Source organism: Colossoma macropomum, unplaced genomic scaffold (assembly GCF_904425465.1).
Source record: "Colossoma macropomum unplaced genomic scaffold, Colossoma_macropomum, whole genome shotgun sequence".
NCBI lineage: Eukaryota > Metazoa > Chordata > Actinopteri > Characiformes > Serrasalmidae > Colossoma > Colossoma macropomum.
The window spans coordinates 17038465-17056850 of record NW_023494807.1 but is presented as its reverse complement, the minus strand read 5'-3'; the positions used below and the strand labels follow the sequence as shown (position 1 = coordinate 17056850).

Here is an 18386-nt window from a genome sequence, read left to right as displayed (position 1 = left end):
GCAGTACCTGATAGAGGGCTACACAGAAGAGCAACAGCATCATGTAGATGATCTTGTACATTACAATGCGTCCCTCGAAGCTGACGAAGAAGAACATGCCGCCACAGATGTAGATCCAGTACTTCACCAGCATGGCCATCACAAGTTTTCCCACAACCTGCATCAGGTCATTCTCCCTGCCATCCTCTTCCTCTGGCTTCTCCACCTCTGCAACACAAAACATTTCTTCTCATTCGTCATTTTATATGACAATGCATTTTAAGGACACTGCATATAGTATTTATATAAAACTATACATTGGTGTATAACACATACATTGATGTATATATGTATGCAATAAATACCATAATTATTTAATTACTGTATCATAATGATAGACTTCAAATATGTTAAAATGTTTCAAATAATATTTTCAATAGTTTAGTAAATAAATATAAAATTAAGTAACCATATTCTTTAGATGAGCATATTTTTTTCCACTACATTAGACATGCTGGAAACATTTTTTTACTACAACTATTTTTGAGAACTGATTTTTATACCTTTCATGCTTTTTCAGCAAATGTATGCGGTAGGGAGGAGCTCTAAAATGTTCGTCATTTTGGACATTCTGACTGTCTGTCAAACAACTGACATTAGTGTTTATTTAAGGTAAGCCTAGTATTTCTCCAGCCTTAACATAACATGCTTTTATCAAAAAAGTAGAACTTTAATTCGGAATAGAGATGGAGTTTTGCATTAGGGACGGTTTATATGCCTGAGATGATGTAGGCTACAATGTGAAATCTGTCATTTGTCACACAGACATTCTGTTTATTCTTGTAGCTGTACAAAGAATCTCACTCTACGTCCTCGGTTGGACAAAAACACAATGTTTTGCTGCGTTTGGTCATCTAACGCACTGGGCAGCATAGTACAAAGCAGCCTGCAAATATCAATATCAACATGTAAAATTTTCATAGAAAGAGGGTATATGTCTTATTAATGCAACTTCTGAATGCTATTGTCGCATTTATTTGTTATGTAAAGAATGTAATCTAACAAACTACAATTTATAATGAGAAAATAAGAAAACACATGAATAGGAGTCAAAGTCACTCAGGAGTCACGCTTTATCATTACTCTGATTAAACAAGACAATAAGCGCATTGGGATTTGAACTGCACTCTGAATGAACTCAGAAGCAGTGCACCCAACAAGAAAGGAAGCCTCATGCACATTTTATATACATGACCAGCCAGCAGCCTTTGGTCATGTATGGAGTCCATCTCACCCTTCTTCTCAGAGTCAACTGTAACTTCAGAAAGAGCTTCTTCCTCTTTCAGCCTGTCCTGCCGTTCAGTCAGGGTCTGATGCAACAGCAACCAGAAACTCAGCAGACACAGCACCTACAGAGGGTTTACCAAGTACACACACAGACACAGACAGAGTCATTTCTCAAAGCAGGTAAGTAAAAGAATACGTTAAAAATCACTGGATATTGCCATTTCTACTTCCCAAAAAAGAAGGAAGGAAATAGACACCATCTTTAATGGACAACAAAATTATATAGAGCATACTCAAGCATACATTATTTAATCTTGCACATAAAATCAACCAGTTATAACTAACACTGCAATGGTGTGCTTCTTGGGATATCCTGCAATGTACCTCTTCATTAACTGCTGTGTTTGTGCCCATTACTAAGCAAAAGTGTTTAAAAGCAAACTTCACCTTATGCTGGTCAAGTTTTGAAAAAAAAAGGCTGACTTTTCTTTCATTTGGGTTGGAATGAGTCTTTCTATTTTTACCTTAGAACCGAGAGCAGTGAAGGGCACCTCCGTTTTGGGGAAAAGGCCGGGGACCTGGTTTAGGTGTTCAAAGCTCCAAATATACTGCAGCACCAGCAACAGGTTACCATAGGCCACCATGAAGGGTGAGCTCAGCATGGCATACTTCCTCCTATCTCGCACCATCCATAAGGCGCAGGACCACAACAGAAACACAAACGTCAACCAGCTCACGTATGTAATGCTCCAAGCCTAAGAAAGAAGGAGAGAGAGAAAAGAACAGTCTGGCAAAAAATCAAATTTGCACAATTTTCTGCTTGTTTCTCATGTAGTTTGCCTCTTTAGGCACTGGAACTACAAAACTAATGTAATTAGTAAGTAATGGAAGCCTATGAACACCAATCAACATTGTGCAAACTGCATGCCTAAATTATCACACATTTGTCTCAATACAAGTAGCAAAACACATGAACTCAAACTTGCTTATGTGTTTTCTAACACTACATAACATACTGACATGTTCTCTAAAAATGGACAAAGGTATGTTGCTTACCTAAAAACAGCAGAAGCAGCAATCTTACCAAGCCTGAACTTTGTCTTTGTCTATTTTTATGGATAGCAGTTTGTCAGGTGGGTGTCAAAAACCACATAAACAAATCTTCTGGACATTATTTAACAACTTGATGCAGTCTGAGGCACATGTGTGACTGGCTGATGGACTCATTTGGTGCAAGTGAAAAAATTGTATCAACTGGATTCTTCGCTGAATTATTATTTTAAAAGGTCATAGGCAGGATTTCTGAGTTGCTCTCTGCTGGCAGTTTGAAAAGTTACAATGGCTGGTGTTACGCATCTCTGAGGAAGGCATGTCCTAACTTTACCTTTAAAGTTAGGTTACCCTTTCTTAGTCCCACAACAGGGAAATTAACCTCCCCCTTTTTAACCCATTTGTGCAGTGAAACACATACTCCACATTCACACTAGTGAATGCACACACACTAGGGGGCAGTGAGCACACTTGCCCAGAACAGTGGGCAGCCCTATGCACAGCACCCAGAGAGCAGTTGGGGACCTTGCTCAAGGGCACTTCAGTCATGTCCTGTCAGCTCAGGGGATCGAACTGGCAACCTTCCGGTCGCAAGGCTGGTTCCCTAACCTCCAGCCAACAACTGCCCAGCAAAAAAGGGAAACAACAACAGCAACAACAAAGAGAAAACATTTACATGCAACCTAGACTTGACTTTTCTCATTGAACATTAAGACTTTTGACACTTACCATCATGGCAATGAGAGCACAGACATAGCTCTGCTTCATGATGAACCTGAAGACTTTGACAAAAGCTCCAGGGCTGCTGGCCTGCTCACTGTCTTCCGTCTTCTCCTCTTCCTCTTCCTGTGGCACCTCCACTACTTCATATATCTCTCCATCCTTCTGGTCTGTGTTAAATGGTACAAGCCCACCATTATACATAGTCACAGACTGTTATTAGAGGGATAGTTCAACCAACAGTTAGCAGTTAATTGCTGGCTTCATGCACTTCTTCTAATAATTATAACATTTTATCAGTCTGTTTATGTGTATATGTTTTAATACACTAATCATAATGCAACATCTATAAATAGCAAAATGTGCATCTCTATGTGTCAAAAAATGTGTTGCTGAAAATAAATATGAAGAATATGAGATTATGATATTAATCTCACCATCGACAATGTTGGTTTGGTCCACTTTATACTTAGGAGTGGAGTAGAGGTCTAAGCTGACTGGTCCATTCTCTGAATTCTGGGTGGAGACATAGCCAAAAGATGTCCCATTGGAGTTCACTATTGCTGCCTGTGAGGTAATTAGGTAGAAAATATATTTTATGCTTTACACTTTTACCTTTCATGGGGATCCAAAATAAATAAATAAACAAAACAAATCTATTTAATCTGTTTATCCCAATATTAAGCTATATGATAAGTGCATATTCACACCAGATAACTAAAAAGATAACAAGATTCAAAGATCCAGCACTATTTGCCCACACATCATGAAAAAAGGCACCTCAATATTTAATAAAGCCAATTATAGGTGTCTAAAACACTGAATTTTTAATATTATAAATTTCTAGTAAAGGCAAAACTTTAAACAAATATATCAAATGCCTCCAACAAGCCAGGTGTACACTACACGACTTACGTTAAACTTAATGTCAGTCTTTTACAGAATTTCTCGTTTTTATTGTGAGAGAGTGCACTTTAGATTATTAGGCAAACAGATGGTATTACATACAACACAAGTACAGTCCCAAATCAGAAAGAGTTGGGATAGTACTTTAAATTAAATTTAAACCTGAAAACAGTTATTTGTAAATTATTTTTGACCTGCACTGAAAACAATGTAACAGTACATTATTTGATGTTTTACCTCATGACTTTATTTTATTTTTTAAATAAACACTTGATTCAATTTTGATTCTTGCAACATACTTCAAAAAAAGTTGCGACAGTAAAGCCTTTACCTCTTTGTAATGTTGCCATTTCATTTTACAACACTTAAAAGACATTTAGGACTGAAGACACCCAGTGAGGTGTAATTCTGTCCCATTCTTCCAGCGAACAAGTTTAGGGTCAACAGTATAGGGTCTTCGTTGTCACATTTTGCGTTTTAAAATGTGCCACACATTCTCTATTGGGGACAAGTCAGGACTGCAGGCAGGCCAGTCCAGCACCCGCACCCTCTTCTTCTGCAGCCATGCCTCTGTAATGTGTGCAGAAAGTGGTTTTGCACTGTCTTGTTGAAATTTCCAGGGCGTCCCTGAAAAAGATGTCATCTTAAAAGGAAATTGGCTTTTCTATACCATCCCAACTTTTTGTGATTTGGTGTTGTACAAAAAGTGCTCAAAATCCCAAGTCTCACTGTTATCACACGATACAAACAAAATACAAACTGGAACAGAGTTGTTTATGCTTTATGCAAACACAAGAAGCGTAGCAGAAATTCAAACTGCGGATAAATGAGTGTTTGCGAAATGCCAGTATCATTGGCAATTTGTTAGAACAAGTAAAACGGGCTTAAAATCGGGGTTAAAAGTCTGTAGTGTACACCCATCTTAATGTGACACCACTAAAAATCATGCCACAACAAGAGCACTATGGACAACAAAATTATATAAGGACTGGATCAATTGTGGTGTACATCTCTGGGCTTAAATTTGTCGATATGAACAGAAGCTTTCATAACACTTGGGAAAACCACAAATGTGCTCTAACCTCAGAGGTGCTGTAACCATCCTGAGTGGACAGTAGCTAGAGAGAGAAACAGACATAGAGGGAGATGGAGAGAGAAGAAAAGAGTGAGGTGAAGGTATTGACCAGCAGAAGAGGGTCGATGGCATTACTCTGTTCTCTAACATCAATGCAAAGCTGGAACAAAGAGGAGCAGCCTATAGAGATTAGAGACCATCACTCACTTGCTTGCTCCTCCCTGAGCCAAAAGCTTTCAGTCCTGCTGAGGACAGCTGTAACCCTGCAGTTAGAATAATATGGCTGCCATCTACTGGCACATGGCCAAAGGCTACGACTCCTAATACCTATCAAGAGCTACTAAGACACTTTTACTGTCCAGTTTATGTGTTTTGATATTCTCTTTTGGGCTACTAGCCACTTCAAAAAACTTGAAATTATTAATGTTAATGAAATTATTCAAATGGCCACCATTTAAAGAGCAACCATCATGCTAGCTGTTTTTGTAAGTCAGAATGTACTGCGTCATGCCAGTGCTTTAAAAAACACATTATATACCACCAAAGCCATTTCAGAGAGAAAAGTGAGGACAAACCAGGCCAATGATATCTTTGGTCTGATATCAAATGGAAAGAGGACTTAGCCCAAAGGTCTGCTGTTGCTGTTGAAGTGCAGGGTCTAGCAAAGGTTGCATAGCAAAGGTTGGAGTAGATTATATATTTTTATATATGGCTGACGCTAGTGGCACCACGAGTTAGTAGAAGCGAAAGATGAAACATTTGGTTCTGAAGCCACCATAAAACCATGCAATTTTAAACTGTAGTTCACCCTGAAAGAGATGGAACAGACACTGGAGAAGAAAACACACAGTGTTTTTTTACCTCAGCATATAGCAGCTAAAGCATACCTAAGCTCCAGTTTATTAGTGTCCACAGAAAGAATAAGCTCCAGTCAAGATCTGATATTGTCCAAACTTTAAATCCTTCTTGAAGAGTTTTGAACACAACGGAATGTTTTCAGTAGATTGTGTGTTTCATCTCAGCCTCTGTTATTAATGGAAACCAACCACTTTTAACTAAATTCACAGTCTCTCAGCAGTGTGTGATGAAGAATGCCTTAGCTTCCTATACAACCTTCAACAGCAAAAGTTGCCGTTGCTCATTAACTCAGAGTGGAGGTGTTTGTTAAATTTTGTTTGTTAAACAGCAATATTTGTCCTGAATGTTTGTATAGAAGGCTAAAACGTATTCTTTGATAGCATGACTGGTCTTCTTTACTATTAATCCACTTGCAGTGAGCGCACGTTACTTACGTTTTTCTCCTCAGTCCTCTGATGTGCCATCCACCACAAGTGCCTCCTCCTGTTTGCTGTTTGTGCATCACTGTTTTCATTCATTTCCTCTTCCTCATTCTCCTATAAGTAAGGGAGTAATAAAATAAAAAAAAAGTTTTAAAATTATGCCTAATGAATTCAAATTTTATTTCGCCAGTGTTGTAAAAAACATCTCTTATCTCCAAAAAGGTAACTTTACACAAGAAACAAATGTTCCTAACTCAACATATCTGTTAATGTAACTTTAAAAAAAGAAAAGAAACAACACTTTAAAATGATGACACAGTGAAAAGAGAAAAGAGCAGCTGAAGTTTTCAAATACTTTAAAGAAATAAAAAATGAGGTTTCTGAGTTTTCTTATGACAATGACAATACTTTAGGTCTTAAAAATAAAATAATTACAATGATTAAAAATAATATGACTCACAAAATGTTAAATAAAGTCTATCTTGCTGGATGAAAACAGCGTTTCATAATTATATAGATATCAACATTAATATTGACTGCTTTCCGGAATGGCTTCCCTGTATTGTCACCTACAGATTTAGAGTGTAATAAGATATGATCACTGCTAGCTTTCCAAACTGTAAACAGAGAAACACTCAGCCCACAGATCAATAAGTTCTCATACATGCCGGTTTTTAAAGGACACGGACTATTGACCACTCTATAAACTATGTACTGCAGGGCTGTGTAGCCATAGAGGGGATAGTAGGGAATACTTGTTGTTGGACACTAAACAATTGATTTTGGATTTTGGCATTTATGGGGCAGAATGCTATGCTATGCTAATTTTACATATCTTTACAATGGCTCAAAGTTTGTAATCTGAAAGTGTTACAATTTGCTGCACTACCTAACTAAATCCATGCTAAAGTCTTGGTAATTAAGACAATAAATTTGAGTGTACTGATTAGACATTCTAGTGATCTCATAGCATGCCTGCTACTTAGTCACTAACACAGACAAATCATATTACTGTGTCTTCTACACTGCATGTGAAAGCTAATAATGCCACCTGCTTCCAGTTAATAATGCCACCCTACACTCTTCAACCATGCAGACCATCCACAATAAGGAAAATTAATTCCAAACACTGGTCGTTAGGGCTACAGCTAATGATTATTTCAGTAATCGATTAATCAGTCCCTTATGATGTCAATTAATTAGTTAATGGTGAAAAGAAATTGTGTGTTTGTTAGTTGTTAATAATTAGCTATATATATTTAACATTTTACACAACACAGTCCATACAGAAACAGCTTTGTTGTGAACCATGTGAAGCACACAGTCCTGAAGCATTCTCAACAAATAATTTTCCAAAATCTCAAGATGTAACCTTGGCAACGGAGTAGCATAATTTTACTATGAACAACTTATGTGTTTGGGTGAACAACTCCAAAGTACAATTCATCCCATCAGTATGTTGTTCATTTATCTACTTACGAAATAAAAACAGAGCTAGCTAAAAGCAGATGACGACTGCAGTTGTAGTATCTCAGTTACTAACCATGCTGAGCCAGATGCAGTGCATTTTCTCAAAGATTCTCAGGCATAAGGTCAGCTCAGTTTCACACAGTTTACATGAAACCGTCTTTTTAGGTGATGTTAAAGTGAATACATGCCATATTTTTCACACACCTGCACAGCTTCCAATGCCTGTATTTTAGTTGAGTGATTTAATGTTAGATGGAAAAAAGTAGGTGTTGTGAGACCAAATATTCTTTAAGAAAACTGTTCTTTTTTAGTATCAGAGATATTTATGTAATTGATTTGTTGCTACAACCCTACTTGTTATGAAAATACTTTGTTGTGTTACTCTAATGGCACTCAACTCTGGTCCTAGAGATCTACCACCCTGCAGTTTCAGCACACTTGTCTTATTCACATGCTAGAAACTACATTAAGACTGTTCAGGCTAATAGATATCCAGCAGCAGGTTTTGGCTTGCCCCTATTATATCAACATATCTGTAATGGCGACTCCTTATGAATGCTGTATATGGACAATATCTAATTTACAGGATAATAGGAAAGAAAAGTAACATTAGTCTTAACCGTGATCATGGGGTCCTGCAGCCAGAGACGGATCAACGTGGCCAGTGTGTAGTACAGTACCAGGAGCATGATGGGATTGACAAAATGGTACCACTTCAGGCTGGAATTCACATTGAACCTCCAAGTGGACACACAGTCTGTCTGAACTATAGAGGAAATGCCAAACACACTGGGGAGAAAAAGAGAGCGAGAGAGACAGAGAGAGAGAGAGATCATGATTTTTGAGAAAACCTTTTAAAGCATTTTTAGGCAAAGTATTTTCTCTATTTTCCTTTGCAGTGATTCATTGGAGCCACTGCTGTATAGACATGAGCCTCCATCCTGATGATGTCACTTCCTGCTTGGGCTCCTTCCTGTACCTGTGAATGGTCAAGTTCCATGGCTCTATTGTGAATGCAAACAGGATATGATGTGGGAAGTGGCGTCTGTCGACAATCTCTTTCAACAGTCATGTAGACCAAGGCCAAGACTCTGTCAACAGCCACAATTAGGCCATGGGACATGGACACACCTACTGTGTAGGCTGCCACAGCGAGCCAGTATGCCCAGGGAACAGAGTGCCACCCTCAAGATGTATAATTTCCATAAAAAGATTACAAGCAAAAATCTCATGGAAACAATTTTCACACAGGTGATGCTGAAGAAATGTAATATTCTGTAAGTCTCATTGAAGCCACCACAAAATTTTGTTTTCTCAGACATACAGTATAAAGACCCAGTGAACAATGGGGAGTTACATCAGCCTCCAAAGCACACTGTAGGTGTTTATTTAGCACCAGTGATTGCATATAGTCTTCACAGCACCTAGTTTAGCATCATGCACATAATCGTCAGGCTCATAAACTTCAACATCGCGTTTGCTGATGAAGAATGCGAAGTATTGAATAGGAGGAAGTGAGGGTCGTCCAAGATGATACAGCTATACTTAGAAGTAATGGCCTTACTCTTCCAAGGCAACTGAATTAAAGCTCCTGAAATCAATTTCCAACCAGTGAGTCAAGGACAACAATACAAAGGCACAGGGAAAGTCCTGGGTGTATAGAGAGACCTGAGCAGCCCAATCAGAGCATGACGAGTCAGTATTATGGGAAAGGTGGGGGCATTTCAGAATACCTCACATAGACGGATATATCGTGGATAATGAACTAATAGTTAAGAATAGATGCAGTGGGGCCGTAAATGTAGAGTGACAAAGATCACTCAAGAAAAAGCTACTGAAAATGAGGGATGCTTGATTTCTCTCTGCACTTTAAATGTTAGCACATTAGTCCCTGTGCTGACAGGTGAGCAGGCACCTTCAAAGGTTATTCTGCAGGTCTGGTAAAAATGCTAAGCAATGCGGCGGAAGCTGATGAAGTATAGTATTTTTTAGGGCCATGACAAACCAAGCCATCTGACGGTCAAGCGGCTGACCATCGCCTGTGATTTATGTAGTGTGTCCTGAATGATCAGCTCTAGCTGTCAGTGCTGTTTTGGCCAACTGAGCATTTTGAATCAGTGGTGTTGATCAAGCATGAGAGATGGGAATTAGTGCACGAGAAGGAAAACGAAAGAGAGCAATGCCAGCAAACAGCACTCTCAAGAGGCCACATACAGAGAGTAGCCTTGTTTTTTAAAAGCCAGCACAAGTTATATCACTAGGTATGGGCATTTTAACCATTTGTGCTACCAAATGTTTACATTTGAATATTGTATTCCCAACAGGAAAAAAAATAATATTTAATATTTTTCTGAGTATTATTATTCTAAATAAACATGGGCACATGAAAGTTCTAAATGTGCTCTGATAACCTACTAACATGAAATAGAGCATGGGATACCCATTTTATTGACAATTTTTATTTTTTGTCATATAATTAATATATATATATATATATATATATATATATATATAAACATGACTCCCAACTACAAAATATGTGTATGTGTGGTTTCTTGAACTTTCCAACTGCACAATATATACTTTCCAACTGCACAATATATTGTTTATCAATCATTATTGCGATACAGGCCTTTTTAAATACTGAAATTGTAGTAGGCTGCAGTATGCAAATGAGCCCCCTAACAAATTACAAAAGTTTTTCTTTATTGTGTGCCATGGGTATTCTGACCAACTTCAAATGTTTCAGGTGTTTTTCTGTAAGTATTTTGATAAATCAAGACATTCACATGATCCAGTAAACACAATTTAATGGGGTTTAAAAAATGGGATAGGCATATCAGAGGTTCACTAATGTGTTTTAATATATTGCAAGGCATGTTGCAACTGCAACATCTAACAATAAAATAATCAAAATGTGTTATTTTGTACATATTGTGAAGCACAAGTGAGTATTCATTGAAAACAGCTGTTAAGCAAACCAGAGTACTGAACTACTGCCTTAAGTAGCTCTCTAAACTGAGCCTTACCATTGCTAGAGAGATTATTTGCTCTATCAAATATCACAATATTTTTGCAAATATCTAAAATACTGCAATGTCACTTTTTCCTAATATCATTCAGCCATTACTTCAATTATATAAACTTGAGTTACACAAGCAGGCTGTAAGATGCGTGCACTGCGGCAAGAACAACTAAAATAGTTTCAGTTTGTCTGACTCATAAACTCGATTCACATGCAAACTCAGAGGCCACTTTATTGGCAGCCTTTTGTAAAGACGAGAGAATGAGAACAGGTGCCGAATGGGATCTGACCTATGTTTCAAACCAGCTGTTGACAGACACAGCCTGCTTCAAAAAACAAAAACTGTTTCAAAAAAGGTTATCTACGATACTGAAATACAACATAGCACTATGCTGCAGGGCAGAGGTGCATTTAGACATGCATTATTAATTAAGCCAGTATTGATTAAAAAGTGATAGGCATCAGACCTCATAGTACATCCTGAATACATCCACTGCTGGATTAGTCAGCATTCAGAATAATACAGTACTCATAACAGGGTTCTTTGGGTGATTATTGGCACTGTGAATGTACTACACTGGCTGCAAAATTGCTAACAGCCAGCATATGCCATAATCCACACAGCTGCTGTGCGTTAGTTAGCACATTTTTGTAGCTTTGTTGCAGGGATGGGTGAGTAGCTAAGTAGCATGCTACATTTTGTAGTAAACTACAATTTTTTGTAGCTAACAGCTGTAGCTGCTACAGTTTTATGAAATGTAGCTAATAGCTGTAGTGCATACAAATTTTTGTGTAGCTATAGCGATAATTTTCATTACAATTTCGCTACAGGCAATCCGCGCAAAATGTGAACCATAGAACATGGTCATTAACTGGGCTGGTGGCGATTGTGCAATCCTGACTGAGCCGCGGACAGTTCAAGCAAACGTGCATGCACTCGCCCCACACACGGATCTCCCCTTACTAGTAGGCTTAACTCAGAAGTCGCAACCGAAATGGTCAGAGGCATTTTGTTCTTTCAACAAAAATGAAACAACCTTGGGAGCCACAACATTTTATATCCGTTTTACCATCTTGGCTGTAAGTGTGTCTCAGTGTGTGTTGATGTGCTACTAGTAACAAAAACCCAGAATTACTTTGCTCTGCTTTAACCTTTAGCTCAGCTGTAGCCTCTTTTCTCACATCTCGGGAAACTTCTCCATGAGTTTCTTGTAAAATGTCTCTCAATGTTTGACTTTTTACAAGGCTGAAGTCGCATTCTCCAGCTTCTCGTTCGAATTGTCCCGTTCCACCTTAAATGGTGCCTGAGGCGCCAGATTGTACTGCTGTGGTATTTAAGGTGGAACTGGACAATTCGAACGAGAAGCAGAAGAATGAGAAGCCGACTTAAGCTTTGCAAGTTGTTGCAGATTAAACAGGAAACCAGCTGAGTGATTATAAATGTAAATAAGTCCATTCATCTCCAAATTATTAATGTTCGTCTTAAATCTTTGTCTTTGCCTTTTAATTTTCTGCATTGCTGTGTGACCAGCAGTCTGCACGTCAGTCTTCAGCGTTAAAGGTTGGTGAATTAGCAGTTATACATTAACTCCAGCATTTAAGACCATTTATGAGAATTTTGATGAGAATTTTGAGGCTAAAGTGTTGCTGAAGTTTAACAAACAGACTCTGAATGTCATTTCTGTACATATCTGGCTGAAATGTCTATATTGGAGCAGTTTTATTTCCACTATTGACAATGCTTTGCACAAAATAGTTTGGTCTGTATACGGTTATTTTTTGTTGATTTTTGTAAGGTAAAAACCTGGAATGATTGACTTTACCTTTAGTCTAAATTTTTGTTGGATATCACACCTTTGGTTGTGTAAGTTTGATTGTTGGTTACACTTAAACTTACTTTTTGGTGATCTTTTTGTATATTTGCAGCTTTTCAATTGTTTGTATGTTTCTTTCTGGCACATGATTAAATGTAGTGTCTTGTTTACACTGTCAGTTGGGCTTGTTTGGTGTATCAGGTGGAGATTCACAAACATTCTGACAATCGCGCTTTTAAAGTAGCTAAAAAGTAATGCACTACTTTTCAAAAAGTAGCTAAAAAGTAGCCTCTACATTTTCTGGAAAAGTAGCTAAATTATAGCTAGCTACAAATTTTGGGAAAGTAGCTACAAAGTAACTAACTACAAATTTTTCAGTAGCTATCCCTACCCTGCTTTGTCATTGTTTTCTTGATGTACAACCCTGATCTTTTACTTTCAGCTGTAAAGCATTTTTAAGATAACCAGTGTTTCCCCATCTATTCATAATACGACAAACATGCATTGCTGTTTGTATGCATTTGGCTATGTACTCCTATGTGCCAGATCAATGCAAAACAGTAACCCTGAAGTTAAACGGCAGATTATCAGTTTAAATTCCATGGTACGTTTACATCCATATTGGGAAAACTATGTAAGAATTACAGCCATTTTTATATGAAGTCCTTCAATTTTAATGGGACCAAAAGTAACTGGACAATTGGCTGCTAGTTGTATCTTGGCTATATCTCTGCCGTTAATCCAAAATCGAGCTTGCAAAAGGTCTACAGTTCATTATAGATGTGGAATTTGAATTTGTAGTCTGTTGCTGCTGTTTTTCAAAACGAAGACCAAATCAGTGTCAATGCCAGAAGTATTCCATCATGAGGCTGAAGAATCAGAAAAAATCTGTCAGGACAGAGCCAAAATATAAGGCCTGACAATGGACTATTGATAAATGCACCCTCAAATTAAAGATGACATTCATGACTTTAACTTAATAGGCCAACGTGCTACACAGGAGAGCTAAAACAACAAAAAAAAATTTCCAGTGAAACAGCTACAGAATGCAATGAAGATTTGAAGTCCCTATTTCATCCTAGGCTCAAGTTTAGAGTGAGATGCCTAGAACCTAGATTTAAAAACTAGATTTAAAAGATTTACAGATTCTCTATCCCAAACCTGATGTAGCTGTCATTATGCGGGATGCTGTCCTGGAGAAACTGGAACTGGTAGAGGTAGAGGACAATGAGATGGCCGGCAGAGAAGATGGCCATCAGCACACACAGGCAACTGAAAAGGAGGGTGTCAAAAGTCCGGCAAAAAGACCACCATGTGCACAGGGCCAGGAAGACAAAGAAGTAGACAGCTGAGGTCAGAGAGGGCAGCATCATACCTGTGAGTACAGAAGGAAAAGAGAAGATGAGAGCACACAAAGTTAAAAGCACACAGAAAACAGCAGCTTTAATGAATGGCAGACACTGGACTAGAAGGCACAATGATAAATCTCTCCCACACTGTAAATATGTGCTGTAATTTTAGAGTAAATTTTTACTATGACATACTGTTTGTATTTTGTGCTGTTTTCCTATTTTCATAGGAGCTGATGTCCATTCTTAAGAGTTTAGTGTATAATTTACTGTAAGTTCATATAAAAAATGAAGAAGCCTAGAATGCCCTGAAATTGCTACAAAAGCAAAAAGGAAAACTAATAACATTCTTTCACGGTTGTAACATTGTTTTCTGTCAATAAGCTGCTGCTATCAACTGCCTCTTGTTAAAAAAGTGTTTGTCATTTTGCTTCAAGCATCAGTCTCATCCTATGAGTGCTTCTTACCTGTTAGGCCCAGCAATATAGTCACCACCACCTTCCCTGCTGTGGTGATGAGGTTACCAATGACATCCTTCACTTTAGAGGCCACTCCTGCAACTATGCGCAGGACCTTCATCTTAGCACTCTCCTTCACTTCCTCACCCTCTTCTTCCTCCTCCAGGCCATCATCCTCTTCCTCTGCCTCATCTTCAGCATCAAAGTCCTCATCAAAGAGCATCTCGTCATTTTCATCATCAAGGTCCCGCTTCTCTTCACTCTCCTCCTCCTGCATGTGGTTTCACAAAAACAATGTCAAATGACACAATATAAAACAGAACTACAATGAAGCTAGCTAATGATTCTTCCACAAGGAGTGCTCCCCAAACCTTAACTAAGCTCTTGTTTGAGAACGAGAATATATCCCAACAGATATAGACTGAATAACTCTCGTGGAGTAGACTAAGGCCAGAAATATACCACACACCAGAAACATTTGCAAGTACGCAAACACAAATAACAATGACTGACCAATACATTTCTGCTGCACACACTTAAATTACAGGTGACATTACATTCAAGGAGGCGACAGGGTATATATCAGACTGTCTAAAATGGATTTACTATTAAGACAACAGTCATAAAAACAAATGTCAACAGTTGATGAGTGTGTGTTGCTTTACTTGGTAAATTACTCTGGAAGGAGAGGATGTCTCTCCTGTTCAATATATTCATGGGTTATGTCTGTTATAGCACTTCTCATTGCAACACTGAGAATACAGCTTGTGCTTTCGGAGTATTATGAATTTCAAGTGACACATTTTAGAATTCAACGACATGTGAAACTGATTTTGCAAACCTTAAAGCATTTGCATACTTGCATAGGTTTCTGTCTTAAGGATCCTAGGAGAGCTATAGGATAATTCCGATAGAGCTCCTCTATAAGGAGAGCACAGAAAACTGAGCACAGATGAGATTATGTTAAACTGTGACTGAAAAAGTTTTAGGAAAGTATATTGAATAAGTAAGCGAGAGGGAGGAGAGAAAATGAAAGAAATGAGAGAACGAGAATATGGAAGAGACTGAGCGGAAGAGAGAGCGACAAAGAGAAAAAAGTCAGACACTATGTATTATAAAAGGGCTTATGACACATAGTTGAGATTTTGAAGGTATGCATGTTGTGGCCTCTGCAAATCTACACTTACTCACCAGCTTCTTCACTGTGTCTTGATGTAGATTCGTCTATGTGCAATTGGGCTGAACAATTCTAGCAAAATATCTAACTGCAATTATGATTTAAATTGCAATTGTTTTCTATAAATTAAGGTCTGGACCTTTTTTTGGACAAACAGATCAGCATATCCACTTTTTCTGACTTGAGGCTTGAACACTGACCTTTGTTCACCAGTCTGCCAGTTATTTGTGGTTGTGATGTCACAGCTAATCTTTCAGCCCTAATGTGCAGCAAGTATGAATCAGCCTGTGTAAAAATGTGTCCCTGTATGACTGCAGCATAACAAACCTGCTGCATATTAACCCACCTCAGTAAATCTGTACCCGATCAGCAACAACACACAATAAACTAAACAAGCTTTTAACTGCTCCACATGTGTGGCCTACAGCACAGGAACCAGCACCCTAATGTTAGCACGGCATACTGGCTCTACTGAACACACCCAAGAGCTCCTCACAGACCATATGATAATGCTTACTCATTAAACACTATGGGCTGGTTTCCTGAACATTAAGTAAGGCTAGAACTGGACACTAACCATTAGACTTTGAGAGTTATTACTGTTGTCCTGTTATACTGTATGAATGTAATTACACACTTGCATTATTATTTACAGTTATGTGAGAAACTGCAAATTTACATTCTATACCAATGACTCTTCAGTGAGGCTAGTAGGGACATTTCCATTGCAATATAAATAAAAAAATACCCTTTTTAGTCTAGGCTTAGACTTAATCTGGGTCTGCAAATGCATCCCAGTTTTATGCTCTTAAAAGGTTTTAAGAAGACAAAACCTTGAAAATATGCAAAGTGGATAGCTAAGCATTTATTTCAGTTCATTATAAGCTGAGCAGAAAAAGAACTGTGATGCAAAATGCAATGCAAACTACACAAAGTGGCAGTCTTGTACAAACTATTCTAAACTGAACTGAGAATCCAAAGCAAATAAATTAGCCACATTAATGTAAATGCAGCTACATTTTCATTTCAGTATTTCAGTATGGGATATCTTACAGTCTAAATTTGGCTATGCACCATTTTCCCACCTCAATTCTACAGCACAATAAAGTTGTTCTCATGAGAATAAGGCCTTATAATGGAGGAAAACAAATACTAACAGCAGAACGTTTAGGAAAAATGCTGTTCATAGAAATTTAATCATAGCTTTCTATTTCTTCAAATAAAACTTAACAAGTACTTTATAGCTCTGCCATGCATTTTACATGCGATCCCAAGCAGCCTTTTTAAAATAAAAATCATAAATACAGTGACGTCACTCTCATCTAAAGATGCCATTATTTTCAAAGAGATTCTCTGTTAGCTAATTGTCACTCTGATGTTTACAAGTCATTCCAGTGTAAAATACAACAGGGTTTTATTACAGGAAAATATGTGCTTTGGAGAGACTGCCATAAGCCCTTCAGTTTGCTTTCAGTCCAAGAAATAAAAGATGCACATTAAGATGAGCTGATTTGAAGCTAGAACAAGTAAAAGAACCTCCAAACTTATAAATACAGCATGTTTGTATAAGAATCCTGTCCTGTGATGGACTGGCAACCTGTCCAGGGCGTTTCCGCTCAATGAGTGCTGGCATAGGCTTCAGCAGCCCCCCCGACCCAGGAGAATAAGCGGCTTAGAAAATGTGTTTGTGTGTGTGTGTAGAAGTGTGCAAGCATGTCTCTATGTCTTTGAAGATCACTTTTTGTCAACACAACTGTTCTGAATCTGACGAATTGTTCATGTAGTCAAACACTTCAGTGTCCCAGTAAACCAGCAAAATAAAAAAAAAAAACGGCTCTCTGTTTTATGGAATTACTGTTCTATTGCCACACCTGCTGCAATAGAACTGTTTAGGGCCAAACTGAGACTCTGCTTCTTTTTAATCAACTTGAGTTAATCAACGTTAATCAACTTGAGTTAAATATAGGGGGTGAAAAAAAAATAGAATTTATGTCCTAATCTGATGACGGACTTTAATTTGGGTGAAGGATACTAAAGTCATGGGTGACTACATATTAAATAAAATACTAATAATTTATTTAATTTTCAGTATCATAAACTTTAAGGCAGATGATGTGAACCCTTTGCACTGCTGTACTCTCATAATTTTTACAGGCAGACCACATATGATCATATGAGGCATATGATCTGCTCGTAATGTTAATTTATATAATTATTAAGTGAAAATATTTTTAATTTAAAAGAGCTATCCGGAACATCTCTTTTTGTATTTCAGCGTTTATGTTAACAAGTCCGACATTTCTAAAAGAAAAGCGCATAGCATTTATAGAACAGATGTGGGGCTGCGGGAGCCACCCAGCAAAATGCAGTAAAATACGCTGTAAAATAAGTGAAAATCAAACAGAAAACCAGACAAAACTTTTAAAAATACAAATTCTCTCATTCATTATCAAATGAAATACTGGCTAAACATTCTGCACTGCCTGTTTGGCCCACCAAACTTGAAATAATTGCCGAATTACAAGTCAGAATGCTGTTGAGGGTAAACCAATTTTTTTTTTTTGTTTGCTTCTCTGTTGCTTGTAGGGCTGGGTGGTATGACAATATATTTGTATGTTTCTTTAAAAAGAGGTTTAGAAGCACCTCTTAAGTGGTGTAGCTGTTAAAGGTTTCAGATACCATCCTTCATTTCAAATGGCCATTTCAAATGGCCATTAATTACATGTTATTAATTTTCCACAAGATATTTATGAGGAGATTAGATATAAGATAATCCACATGCATAAAGAATGAGAA

At 37.8% G+C, this 18386-nt stretch overlaps 1 protein-coding gene across 6 annotated transcripts in view; it reads right to left on the bottom strand.

Moving 5' to 3' along the window:
- LOC118796923 (piezo-type mechanosensitive ion channel component 2) overlaps positions 1-18386 on the bottom strand; it is a 91713-nt gene that overhangs the window by 44281 nt on the left and 29046 nt on the right. For 4 of the 6 annotated variants that reach the window (XM_036556069.1, XM_036556070.1, XM_036556074.1 and 1 more), the window contains exons 6-15: positions 14423-14684; positions 13768-13981; positions 8388-8556; positions 6310-6411; positions 5025-5060; positions 3474-3603; positions 3046-3206; positions 1791-2021; positions 1274-1388; positions 8-207 (exon numbers count right to left, since the gene is read on the bottom strand). In XM_036556069.1, coding sequence (XP_036411962.1) covers positions 8-207; positions 1274-1388; positions 1791-2021; positions 3046-3206; positions 3474-3603; positions 5025-5060; positions 6310-6411; positions 8388-8556; positions 13768-13981; positions 14423-14684 — 1620 coding nt within the window. The remainder of the gene's footprint in view (positions 1-7; positions 208-1273; positions 1389-1790; positions 2022-3045; positions 3207-3473; positions 3604-5024; positions 5061-6309; positions 6412-8387; positions 8557-13767; positions 13982-14422; positions 14685-18386) is intronic. The other 2 variants (XM_036556071.1, XM_036556072.1) reach the window with 2 other exon arrangements.